Here is a 14,120-nt window from a genome sequence, read left to right on the forward strand (position 1 = left end):
CAAGTAAAACTCCTCAAAGAAAAAGAAGTCCATTTAAATTTTTCGCAATGAACTGAAGTGGAGTGTGTCTGTTTGTGGATCATGAGTTGGCTTTACATCACACAAGACTGAAGATCTGTTTTATCAATGGCTCTGTCATTGACTTTTAAACACTAGTTGCTCTATCTTTGACCCTGACCTGGAGACCAACTGGTGATGCTTCCATCCACTTATTGTCCATGGTCCAAATATACCTTCCATGTGGGATAGTAAAGTTTGCCTGCTCCATCTCTCTCACTGAATTATATTGATTGTTCAGGGTACATTTTCATCTACATTAATTAAGCCAGGTGCAGAAAAATACAATGTAATAAAAATGAACTGTAATGCAGTGGGTCAGGTAGCATCTCTGGAGAAAGTGGATAGATCCAGCTGAGGGTCCCGAATAAGAAACATTACCTATTTACTTTCTCCAGAGGTATTGCCTGACCTGCTGAGTTACTCCAGCATTTTGTGTCTTTCTTTGCAGAAAGATACAACTGTTTGCTAGGCACCTTCACTCTGTTTGCATTTAGAAAGGTGTTTTTTCTTATGTTACCTGTGGTCAAAATGTATTGATAATTAGGATTACATCATATTATGTTGATGTCTCCTTGCATCCTTAAAAACCATTATGTTTATTATAGTCTATTGTTTGACACAATGAGATAAACATCATAATTTCCTCATTAGCTCAAATGACTAAACAGACTAATCAGTTCAAGTATGAATAAAGCAAGCAGCTGGTCAAAGACTAAGATCTTGCATAAAACTAATTGTTGCGAAGATATCAACCTGCTAGAAACAGCTGCCATGTAATTTATCAGATATATTGTTCAATTTATTTTATAAATTGGCCTCAACCATTTTCTCTCTTTATAATCCAACTAAATATGCATCCATTAAAAAACATCCATTTGTAAATCTAAGAGTATATTAGTAGATAAGGCTAGAAATTACAAAAGTAATAAAAGGATAAAACTAGGGCTCTGCACCTGAACATTCAGAGCAAAATAGATGAACAGAGCTTAAATAGAAATAATATAGCCACACAAGAACATGGTATAGATTGGGATTTCAGTATTGAAAGGTACATGACTTTTAGGTAAAACAGAAAATTATGAAAAGGTGGAAGAATTGTTAGACCAATGGGGCCGGTTAGGTCCCTGTCCCCGAACGCGATATTCCACCACTCACCCAGAGCCCCCAACTGTGCAGCCGCGGCTGACAGGTTACAGTTGTGACGCCAGAGATCCCCGTTGTGACGCGAGTCATGGCAACCCCCCCCAAGTGCGCCACGCCATCCCTCTTCCTACCCCTATCCTCCTCCATTCCCCCTCAACACTTCCTGCCCCTCCTCTTCATCCTCCCTCTTTTTTGCCCTCTCCTCCTCCCCTCCCCCACTCCCTCCCTCACCTCTCCCACCCGCTCCTTTCCCCCATGCTCAGTCACTCCCTCCCTCCCTCCATAATCCCTTTCCCCTCCTTACCACTCTTGACGTGATTGAGGTGGAAGCTGCTGTGTTTTTGAAACCATTTTTTTTTTAATGTAAATGAGATCCCATTGTGATGTCATTGTGGGATGGAACACTGCTGACGGGCAGTTTTTTAAAAACGGTTTAAAAAAAAATGTAAACGAGCTCTCATTGTGATATCATTGTGGGGTGGAACACTGCTGACAGGTAGTTTATGTAAATGAGATCCCACTGTGACGTCATACGCTGCTAACTGCCAGTGCAGATGGAAGAACATTTTTTCAAAGTGGGGTTTTGTAAAGTTTAAAATGTGAATAACGTAATATATACCATCAATCTGAACGAAACTTGATGCAACACACCACCGGACAATGGTGAGTAAGGTAGACCAAAAAATGTAGCGCGATCATGTACCGTTTTGGCGTAATTTCAGGACATCACAGACAGACAGACTTTAGTAATAGATGAGAATGATGCAAGTTCAATAAAACAGAGTGGGTGGAGATAAGAATAAAATAAGTCACGAGGAAGCGAAGTACTGGTCTCATAACATAGACCATGTGATAAGACAGGATACAAAAGAGGAAATACTGGTAGTTTGGTGGAAAGTACATCCTGTAGTGTATAGGTAATGGATGTGAAAATGGGATAACATCATACTAGTATGAATTGTGTTAAATGATCAGTGGGGACATGGTGGGCCGAACGGTCTGTTTCCATGCTGTATTTCTAAACTAAACATAATTATTTTCAGTGAGGTGGAGAGCTATCTAACAGGTCCATAGCTTAATGAAAACAAAAATGCACTGGCCAATTTGTATAAATAATTAGCTCCAAGTAGTTTTGAGAAGGAAATAGTGGCCAGGACAAGAAAAATGTCATTTAAAATTGGTGTCAATTGTTATTTAACATCTACCTGCATTGATGATGTAGCTGTATAAAAACTAATTTAGCATATTTTATGAAGGATGGAACTTTTTACAATGTCACTGACCTTTGCTATTAGATTATAAAACTGGTTTCATATGGGTAGTGAAGTCTTCTCAGCAGCGAGTGTCATAAACTGAGCCAAGCTGCTGCATGTGATTAAAGACTTGCATTTTGCTATATTTCCTGGTTCAACTTTTGGCTGGCATGGAAGTGATTTCCAAAAACATGAATTAAATGTGAGATGTAAACCTGTAAAAGGATAGGACAATCACTTGTGAATGATAGGCAGAAGTTGGCAGTAATACAGTATTTAACAACATAAGCATGTTTTACCCTGATGACCTTAAATGTTCCGGTGCAAGCACAATCATGTCAAACAACTGGAAGATGACAATTCATTCCTCCTGTAAGCTTTATTTCACATAAAAGAATGCTCCACTGTAAAAATGTCAATTTTAATACTAAATTTCTGCTTTTGACAACTGTAAAACCAAAGAGAAATTAGCTTTAACTTTAAAATTGTTAGGATAGATGAAATATGTAGTCTGAAAAAATAAAATAGGTTTTCATCCTGTTTTATTTGCTCTGTAGATATTGGTGACGTTATGCTTGGAGTCACCAGTTATTTTGTGGTCAGCCAGTAGAGTTTGCAGAAGTGGTGAAGCTGAAAACCATTTTAGCCTCACTTCTGTAATCCCAAGGCTTGGGGCCCAAAGCAGGGACGTGCGGTCAGGGGAGGCAGAGCCTCACCTGTCATACTCCCAATGAAAATAGCTGTTAAGAAAAGTAAAGAAAAATAATAATAAAATAAAATAAATATAAAGATTTTTCCACTGATCTATGTTATAAATGTAATTTCTTTATGAATCTAATCATTTTTTAAAGTAAAAATCGCAAAATTTTCGCAGCTCCGCTGCAAATACAGGGAGCAATGAGAGGTGAGGTTGCGGCGAGCTGAGCCTCCGTTCTGAGCAATCCCTTAGAAACTGCATGGAGCGCGGGCAATAAGCGTGTGCCTGTCACCAATGTAATGTGTGTAAACCCCTTCATTACATGTCCTTACCTTCCATAGTCCAGGTAACGTATTTCACATATAAAGATATTAAATTTGTGCTCGCTGGTCTCACATAAAACTGCATTGAAAAAGCTCCAGGGGAGGCAGCGATCACATCTGCCTCATAAGGGGATGTGTCTTGAGCCCAGTGGAGGAAGAGCGAGCGTCAATTACGTAGGCTCAGCCCACGCTACCTCACTCTCCCTCCACATTATCTCTCGTCAGCAGCGGTGGCGCCGACCAAAGATCATGGAGTCACTTGGGAAGGTAGACTTTGTCGGTACGTTATAAAGTTATTCGATTTAAAAAAAATAGATCTATACTTATCACAATAATAAAGTCATCAATTTTTGTACTTCTGTACATTTTTGATTTTGTTCTTATAAGGCAGGAGTCTACAAAATATGGCCCGCGGGACACATCAGGCTCACCACCTGATTTTTCAAGCTCAGACTCGAGTCAGGGAGCGCGGCGGCCCGGGGCTGCTCTTAGTGTTGTTACCGGTTATATCCCTCGAATTGTCAGAGCCGAGACATCACTAGGCCGCCTTGAAGAAGGGTGCAATGGTGCGGTGGGGGGGTTCGGTGGCGGTCAGAATTGGACAGCTGCGGAGAGACGCGGTGATCAATACAGGTAGGCCCGGGCCACTGATACTAACCAGTGCCTCCCCAGCCATTGACCTCACCGCACGTCACTGGCCCAAAGCCACAAATTTTATACAAAATTAAACCCATCATCAATTTTTTCACATCTCTCTGCTTCCCTTATTTTCGTTCACAGATGTTTTCTCACAACTCCCATAACTTAACACAATTCCCTGCTAAAAGTAAGCTAGAGCACTTTATAGGAGAATCTGATTGCAGGCCTCATCAAATGATACATGAATCACCAATGGCAATGCAATTGATTAAAGTATTAACAGATTATCAGCTACATTACATCTCATGAGTACCAAAATCTTAAAAAATATATTTTGGGCATCATAATTATTTGGAATCTGTACTAAAGGTTATACCAAATTTTGGGCCTCAGTGTTGGAACTAGAGGTGCGATATATATAAAAATTACTTATGTGGAGATCTTTGTAAAAACTAATGCCTTGTTTCTCATTTCACACTAGTGGGAGAGTCTAGAACCAGAGGCTATTTTTTTTTTTTTTAATTTATATAGCACATTTTTAGTCAACTTGCATTGACCCCAAAGTGCTTCACATAATTACATCCACACACACAGGCAAAGATGGGTGAAGTGTCTTGCCCAAGGACACACACAGGCAAAGGTGGGTGAAGTGTCTTGCCCAAGGACACAACGACAGTATGCACTCCAAGCGGGATTCGAACCAGCTACCTTCCGGTTGCCAGCCGAACACTTAGCCCATTGTGCCATCTGTCGCTATAACCTCAGACTAAAAGGACGTACATTTAGAAAGGAGATGAGGAAGAATTTCTTTAGTCATAAGGTTGTGAATCTGTGGATGGCTGTGGAGGTCAAGTCAATCGATATTTTTAAGGCAGAGATTGACAGATTCTTGATTAAGGAGGGTGTCAGTGGCTATGGGGAGAAGATGGGAGAATGAGGTTAAGAGGGAGATAGATCAGCCATGATTGAATGGTGGATTAGACTTCATGGACTGACTGGTCTCGACCCGAAACGTCACCCATTCCTTCTCTCCGGAGGTGCTGCCTGTCACTCCAGTATTTTGTGTCTTTCTTTGGTGTAAACCAACATCTGCAGTTCCTTCCTACACATGTAAACTGTTGGCTTGGTTATACCACAGGATGTCTCGGGAATTAGTGCTGGAACCTGTATTATTTACAATCTCTGTTAATGAATTGGATGAAGGGACCATCTGTACTTTAAGCAGGTTTGCTGATGTTACATTGTTTAAGAAGGAACTGCAGATGCTGGAAAATCGAAGGTAGACAAAAATGCTGGAGAAACTCAGCGGGTGAGGCAGCATCCATGGAGCGAAGGAAATGGGCAACGTTTCGGGTCGAGACCCTTCTTCAGAAATTGTTACATTGTTGGTAAAGCAAGTTGTGAGCAGGATAAAGGGTCTGCAGGAGGATATATAAGTGGGGCAACATATTTTGGAACATAAGCATAGGTAACAGGTAATAGGAAGAATAGACGAGGAATATTGTTCAAATACAGGGAAAATGCAGATTGCTATAGTAACTATAACCTGTTACCTATGCTTAGTACAAAAGGATCTGGATGTCACTGAGCCATAGAGAGACAACTGTACAGCATTGAAATTGACCTTTTGGCCCACCTTGTCCATGCCAATCAAGTAGGCGTATCGGGCAATTCCCATTTGCCTACATATGACCCATAGCCTTGTCAACCCTTCATATCCATATGTCCAAATGTCATAATTATATCCAATTCAATTGCTTCTTCTGGCAGCTCATTCCAGATACAGACCTTTCTACATGTCCTTGTACTAGTAAAAAGTTATCTTTCAGTGCAACAATTAATTAGGAAGTTGGTAAACTGTCCACCAACAGTTTACATGGTCATTCCTAAAGTTTAAATTTCAAAGAAGCATTGTAGAACAATTCCATAGTATACTATCAGCTGGATTTACTAAAAACAATCAAGATGCCTGTTGTTTGACGGATTGAATGTTGGTCTCTATAAAATGGGGATCACAGATAAAAGAAGGGAAGTCTTGCTGCTACTAAACAGGGGATTGGTGAGATCGGATATGGAGCACACTATGCTGTCTTAGTTGTCTTATTCCAGAAGGAATGTACTCTGCATTAGAGGAATCCAAAGAAGATTCGAATGTTTCCAATTCCACACTGCCATCCATGGTTTTTGGCAGAGATGTTTGCCTCTTTGCCACCAAGCTTTAAAATTCCCTTGCTAAGTTCCCTTGTCTGCAAAATGTACATCCTCAAAATAACCTGTTTTCTTTTATGTTCAGATAGTTTTGATAACCCACCCACTCCTGTTGTGAAAGAGGGCGAGAAAAATACATCGCCCTTTTAATTACTGCAAAGTTCAGTTAAGAATAAATTTATTTTAGAATTCCTGCCTTAAGCATCTTATTACAGCATTGTCCTGCCTTCTGATCACACCAGTTCTTCAGGAGATTACTTTTGGAATGCAATGTAACTAAGTCCCCATCTGCATTATTGGTTAAACCAGGAAGTGTTCAAGTTCTTAAGCATCATGGAAAATATTTTCTGATGTAGAACTGGATAATGTTCCATACAATTTGAATACAATCATTGGTTCCTTACTTCATACTTTATCTTGTAGTAAAGAAAGGGAAAAAAATAGCATCCAGAATCTTAGATTTCAGCAAGTTTTCCATTCTGAATTCCACACTTTTCACACTTTAATCAAGTTCTGTGGTTTCTTCCATGTGTTATTTTTTTTGTTTTGACCCTGTGTAGTAGTTACTCGAATGTTATAGCTGTGTGGATGTATGTTTAAGTTTCACAGTTTGCTGAGTTCAATATAATCTACAACATACACTGAAACATAATTGTTTTATACAATCGGCAAAGATCTGAGAACTTTCTTCAATTGTATGTGTATGGAAACTTGAGGGATTATGAACTCAATGTATAATTTTCCAGAAGCCACCTTTGTTTAAACATTTCTTTTCTTTAACAAGTTCATGCAGCTGTGGTTTGAAGGACTTCAATTTATCTGTCCCTATTTATGATATGTTTTTGTAGCTTCATTTTCTGATTGATCTGTGGGAAATTTGCAGCCATCTAATGTTCTCCGATTGTCATGCAGGTGGGAAGGTTTGTGTTGACAATCAATGCTGTGGCACACAGAGGCTTTAGTGGATTGGAATCTGATAAAAGTTCAGTTATTTCATCCAACCATCCCCACTGCTCTTTGAAGAAGATTCATTTGTTGATATTGCCAGCTACTATTGTTTATACTGAAGCAAATGGGGCTTAGGAAATATTTTTTCTCCCAAAGCCTTTTCTGCGCTTAATCCTTAAACCCCAGCTGCTGTAAATTTATTGTTTCATGATGCTCCTAAGCAAATAAACGTTTGACTATAGAGGTGTGGTTCCTAATTCACAATGTATTTGTTTCATGCTGTAGCCTTTAGAATAACAAATTTAAACGTTACAGAAGATCTGACAAATAGTAAGACTTAAAGTCTTTTTAACTACAACGGAAAATCAATCCTTTACAATGTTCAAAGCAAAAGAAGTAAGAATTACTGCGTGACATTAAAAGCTGTTTAAAGTATATAAATTTTGAAAGCTACTTTTTTTGCTCAACATACTACCTGTTGTGCTGCTGCAAGTGAGAATTTCAATGTTTCGGAACATATGGCAATGAAACATTCTTGACATGATGAATACTGCATACTCTTTCATAAATAAGTGGAAAATAGAATAATGTTGTAATTGCTTTAATAGCTTTATTACAGATGTGTACACAACAAAGCTGGACTGGATAAACTATTATTAATATACTGCAGTATTAAAGATTTTTGGGGGAATTTATTTATTCACAAAGTTCTGGATGATTTGTAAATTTGATTTTGATAAAACTTGGTTGGTTTCAGTTTTTGTTGCGCTTCCTAAGTGTGACTTCAAGGATACATTGTGTCTAACTGAGAAAAAGCAAATCATTCGCCATATCTTACAGGCCTGACTATCCCAACAAAGCATGAAAATAAAGCTAGTTTGTAGTCTAATCCTGCAGGGATACAGCTCACCATGTCCATGTCAACTATTAAGTACCTTTCAATACCAATCCATAGTGTCATACAATATTAAGCATGTTAAGGATGCATTACACATGCGTACGGTATGAGTAAGTTTAACATGCCCTGCAAGGAAATTTGGACAGTTGTAAATTCTTGTATATAGTAGCTGCAACCTAACTTTCTATTCCATTCCAGAGCTAGAAAGAGTAAACTGAAATGTATCCACACTGGACCCTTTTTGGTATTCTTTCATTAAAACATGAGTAGATCATACATGATGGTAAGATTTTAATTCAACCCATTTTAATCCTTTGTGTGGTCAAACAATCTGATCAAGCATGCATACACTAGTCTGAAGAAGGGTCTCGATCCGCAACGTCACCCATTCCTTCTATCCAGAGATGCTGCCTGTCCCGCTGAGTTACTCCAGCATTTTGTATCCACCTTCGATACACTATTTGATACACTATCCAAACTTGGGCAAGTATCTGGAAGACTTTCATCACTAATTGATCATAATATCCTAATTTTTAACACTCACAGGAGAGTAGGGTGGGATATTCAATTTTGTTTTACAAAAGAATGATCAAATGATTTATTAAAAAAAAAAGTAAATTTAAAACTAACTAATCCACGTGTAGCTACCTCAATCTTGCACTTTTTTTGTTAATGGCTTTTTATTTTTGGCTCTCCGTGTAAAACCTATGCACAATATTCATTAGCTTGGTGTCAGCTCCTATACTATTATAGATTTCTTTCAATGTTAGGGCATTTCAAGCAGCTTCATTTCCTCAAGTTATATATTGTAATAAACGTAAGACATTCCACATTTGATTTATTATAAGTATTTTTTGAGATATATAACTCAAAGTATAGTTATTCATATAGATTTTAAAAAGTATATAATACTAATTAAATTATATAAAGTAAATAATATAATCCTAATATTCTAGGGATTTCGATTCAAATCGAAAGCATTTGGTCTTAACTAGCTTTCAACATGGATGTGGTGAAGAAATATGGTTGAGGTGTGTTTGTGCAAATGCCTTATGGTTATTCCTAGTTTTCCATTGACCTCTTGTGGCCATCTTCAAAATTACACCATTTCCCTTTTTCTGTTATCCTCTGAGCTTTTGAGAATAGATTAGAAACAGTGTTTTTAGTTATATCCACTGGATATGAACTAAAAAAATCATACTTTTGTGTGCTGCAGCTTTATACGCACACGAGAAATAAGCATTCAACGAATGATCAGTTATTCAAAGTAAACTAGATCATAGTGGTGCAAAAACCAGAGTTCATAGAGCAACCATAGTAGTACAAAGTCTGTAGTGCTTTGGTCCTGAGGGAGGGTTGTGGTTTGTGTTGTACAGGGCAGTTCAAGTGCCAGAAGGTTGATGGGAACAAGCTGTCCTTGAACCTGGTGGTAACAATTCTCGGGCTCCTGTGCTTGCTTCCCGATAGAAGCACAAAGAGAGAATGGCCGGGTGGTGAAGGTCTTTGATATTACTGCAGCCTTGAGGCCGCACCTGTAGATCCCTTCCATTGTGAGGAAATTAGTTCCCATGATGATCTGGGAAGTGTCCACCACTTTCTGCAGCCTTCTTGGATATGATGGCTTGAATTACTGAACTAGGCTGTGATGCAACCATTGTCATGTTCGATGGAGTATTTGGAGACATGCTTAATAAAGTCATACAGCATGGAAACAGCCTCTTCGGTCCAGCTTGCTTATGCCGACCAAGATGCCCCATCTACATGTCCCACCTGCCTGTGTTTGGCCCATATCCCTCTAAACATTTCCTGTCCATGTATCTGCCCGAATGTCTTTTAAATGTTGTTATAATACCTGCTTCAACTACCCCCTCTGACAGCTTCTTCCATAAAATGTTGCCCCTCGGGTTCCTATTAAATATTTCCCTCTCACCTAAATCTCTTCAATCTTGTGAAGTAGAGGCATTATTGATCTTCCTTTGTGATTGCATGAATATGCTGGGCCCAGGACAGATCAGAGATCTGCAACCTGAAACCCAAAGGTGTTGACCCTCTCCACTACCATTCAGTGAAGTCAGGTCCCTCGGCTTTCCCTTCTTGAAGTATATAGTGAACAGTTGATAAATCCTATAGCTGATAAATATATATCAACCCCGACTGTTTACATTTATAGCAACGTTTGAAAATCTAATTCTGATTGCAGATAGGGAAGTTCAGTAATTGAGCTCTTACTGAAGCTCAACAGTAAGTGGTGATTGGATTAGCATAACTCAAATACAGCCATTAAATTGATGTCTCATTTTTGTGAACCATATAACTTGCAGATTTATGAACCATACACTGGCAGCCAGATAAAAATAGTGTTAGTTATTATATCTTCAAGTTGGTGTATCCACCACCTCTTGAGGTATTTTTCTTTTGTTTTAAAAACTATACTTTTAGTGCAATGGATGTCAGCCCAGCTGCTCCCCCAGAACTTGCCTTCAACTGGCTGAGTGTATCTCTGAACCATATTATGCTGGTTATATGACCTTTTATTCTATTTGCTCATCTGCTTTCTTCCTTGAAATCCTGATTAATTTCAAATATTGCTCCACCTAGACTACCTATCTACCTAGATATGTTTTGTTACTCCGCTACATATCACCTATTCACCTTTGCTAAGTGTTTCTGCACCTATGTTTCGCTCTCCAAGGATATAAGCATTTTGGGCAGTGCAGCAAAAGGTTGTTTCATAATGGAGCTGTCATAATATATTCAAGAGTTGTTTATAGTTTTGCCAAGATTTGTGGTTATAAAAAAATGCTTGAAATATTCAAGTGAGTTAGCATGTTGACAGGAAGTACGCAGCAAATGTTCCACAGATGTCGAGTGTCTCACTTTTATTTTTGACGTTATTTAATGATTTTTTTCCATCTATTATAGCTATAATTTGCAGTCATACAATTTACTTGCTTCTTTGTTTCACAGAACAAATTTTAGTCTGTTCATTTCGGTAGAATACAAAGATTTTAGAAAGTAAACTTTTATCTTTTGCAATATCAAGGTTGTAGGTGGAGTTGCAGTTCTGTAAAGTTTTTATGATAACAGTTTAAATGAATGTTAATATGGTTTTAATCTACCAAAAGTTAGGAAAGTCTTACTCATAAATTGTATTCTCAAGTGGATAATTGAATTTTCTAAGATAACTTTTTAATGTTTAATTTTATTAGGTGTTATATTTAACTCTGATCACCCTCCAAACAGCTATTGGGTTTTGCGAAGATTTGGATCTACACACTAAATGTTTTTTTTTAAATCCTGGTGACTAATGTTCAACATGTTCAGTGTACTGTTAATTTTCTTTTATTCCTTTCTAAGTTATAAAAATAGCAACACAACAATTGCAGTTAAATAGGAAGTAATTTCAGATCTAACTAAAAGATCTTTAATATTTATGCCTTTACATTCTCTCAAACTAAATTATCAGATGGAGTAAATGTCATGAAGAATGAAATTGTTTCCAATTACTGAAAATACATTGTGCATTTCAGCGAGTAGCTGTCTGCAACATAAATCTATTTACAGATATGTTTGCTTATTGAATTGAGCAGACGTGTAAAGACAATTAGATGGCTGATCCTTATGCCAAAAAGGTACAATTACACTCGGGATGTGAAAAACAAAATCAGCTTTTTGTACTGGTGTAAATGCTCATTACAATGGATCAATTACTGTTCCTTGTGTTACAGCTTCATTTAAAAAATAAAACCTGCTTTGAGCATGTTGCAAGATCCTCCGCCTCATCATTGTCACTAATGTGGGAGTGCGATATGAAAGTGTCAGATAAGCAAAGGGACATTGGAGTATTATCTACACAGTATTTTCATTACGTTTTCAGTGAAATAACAATTGCATGAGTTTGGAAAGAAGTCCGTATTCTGCATTCCTGATATTGAATTAGCTGCTTGCCAGGTTGATAGCTAAATGGAAATCGCATCATTCAGGAATGTCCGAGCGACATTTCTTGTGTCTCAAATAGAACATTGGCTTTCAAAGTGAGCTATATTTACCAAGCTTCCCATTACTGACAGGTGACATAGGCAAAAGAATGTGGGCGTTGCAAAATTTAGGGAAGGAAGATAAGATCAGTAGGTCATTCGACCCATGTCCTCCACTCCCTGAAAATAAAGGAAAGGGAAAAAATGTGAGCTAGCATTACAGATGGATGACTTTAGGTAACTAGATTTCTCAGTCATCCATTTGCAATAATTGTACTTTTTCCTTTTTCTTTTTGGAAGTTGATGATATGTCTAGCCTGACCTGCTGGACTTGTCCTCCTGCTCTACATTTTGCAATTACCACATTCTTTTGTCAAGGTTCACACCCCTCTAATTGCTTCAGTCACACATTGACCAGATTACCTTGTTTACCAGTTTATCTTCATGGTCACTCCGGCTTTACCCTGTTCGAGACATTCCCCTCCCCGGCATCTCTGAGGATTTACTAGCTTCTTATATCTCCTTTACAGTTCTGACGAAGAGTCTCCAACCTGAATAGTTGAATCTGTAGTTCTTCCCACAGATGCAGCCTGACCTGCTGTGTACTTCCACCATTTTCTGTTTTTATTTTGGATTTCCAGCAACTGCTTTAAAAAAAATCCTTAAAAAAAAAAAAAGGAAAAAAAAGACCCAGCTGGTTGGAGTAACATTCACAAGATTAGAATAATGGTGAAGGGACATAAAACAGGATATAAATAATCGGATAATATTGTTACGATTTGAGTGAAAGAATGGTGTGCAGCAATATCTAGTATGCTGGTTTATAGGCAGAGAAAATAAATATGCAGGACAAGAAGTGATCGGGAAGACAAATGTTCTGTTATCCTTTTTTGCTTAGGAGTACACAAGTAAAGTTGTCATGTTTAAATTGTACAGGGCTTTTGTCAGACCTTATTCAGTGTGTAGTTTTGGTCTCTATTGAAAGAATAATTTACTTGCCACGTGTGTGTGTGTGTGTGTGTATCATAGATTTTATGTTCCTGGGTAAATATAATGTCATTCTATATACAAGCAGACATTTAATGGAAATTAGAAGAGTGAGATGCTGAAAGACTGTTTGATGAAGATGGTGAATCTAGAACTAAAGGGGCAAGCTCTGATGATGAGGCAGTCAGTTAGTACTGAGATGAGATTTATTTGCTCAAATGAATGCTCTCTCAGAATTCTGAGATTGTTTGGCTCCCGAGTATATTTTTGGCAATGAAGAAAACTGATTTACTTTAGGATTGGACTGGAAAGTGGACGAAATGCAAAATCAGTTACGATCTTACTGATGACAGAGGGGCATATGATCTACTTCCATTTTTGTATTACTGAGCTTTCTGTTTGCATTGCTAAGTAGTAATTGTGCTTATAGGTTTATTATAGCAATGATAAATCATGAGATCATATGTGTTCAAAAATTAAATCGAAGTCAATAGAAATTCTTATTTTGTATGTGATTCAGGGAGTCGTCGTATCGTCGATGTCATGGATGTGAATACACAGAAGGGGATTGAAATGAGCATGTCACAGTGGGTCAAATACTACGAAACACCAGAGGTTGAAAGGGAGAAGCTCTACAATGTCATCAGCCTGGAATTCAGTCACACAAAACTTGAGAACCTGGTCAAACGGCCTGATGTGGTAAGGATATTTGTGACAAACTTATATTTTAATAGGATCTGAAGCTGATTATTGTTTGATGACTCTTGCCCCTTTTATCTTTCGGAGGACAACCTTTCTTTACAGAAATGTTATAACTAGTATTGTTTTAACAACATTATCAGTCGCCATGCACTAATGTAGTTTGTGTGATCTTATTTTTTTAGAAGTTGCATGAAGAATGTTAATTCTATAAGTTGAAAAAAATCACTCACAATATATCATCAATAATTATCAATCAATAATGTCGATTATATTTTAACTCCTCGC

At 37.8% G+C, this 14,120-nt stretch overlaps 1 protein-coding gene across 5 annotated transcripts in view; it reads left to right on the forward strand.

Moving 5' to 3' along the window:
- Positions 1-14,120, forward strand: part of kdm2b (lysine demethylase 2B) — a 196,650-nt gene that overhangs the window by 47,242 nt on the left and 135,288 nt on the right. For all 5 annotated transcript variants that reach the window (XM_033043248.1, XM_033043247.1, XM_033043249.1 and 2 more), the window contains one exon: positions 13,654-13,832. In XM_033043248.1, coding sequence (XP_032899139.1) covers positions 13,654-13,832 — 179 coding nt within the window. The remainder of the gene's footprint in view (positions 1-13,653; positions 13,833-14,120) is intronic.

The sequence above is a fragment of the Amblyraja radiata genome, chromosome 25 (assembly GCF_010909765.2).
Source record: "Amblyraja radiata isolate CabotCenter1 chromosome 25, sAmbRad1.1.pri, whole genome shotgun sequence".
In the NCBI taxonomy this organism is placed as follows: domain Eukaryota; kingdom Metazoa; phylum Chordata; class Chondrichthyes; order Rajiformes; family Rajidae; genus Amblyraja; species Amblyraja radiata.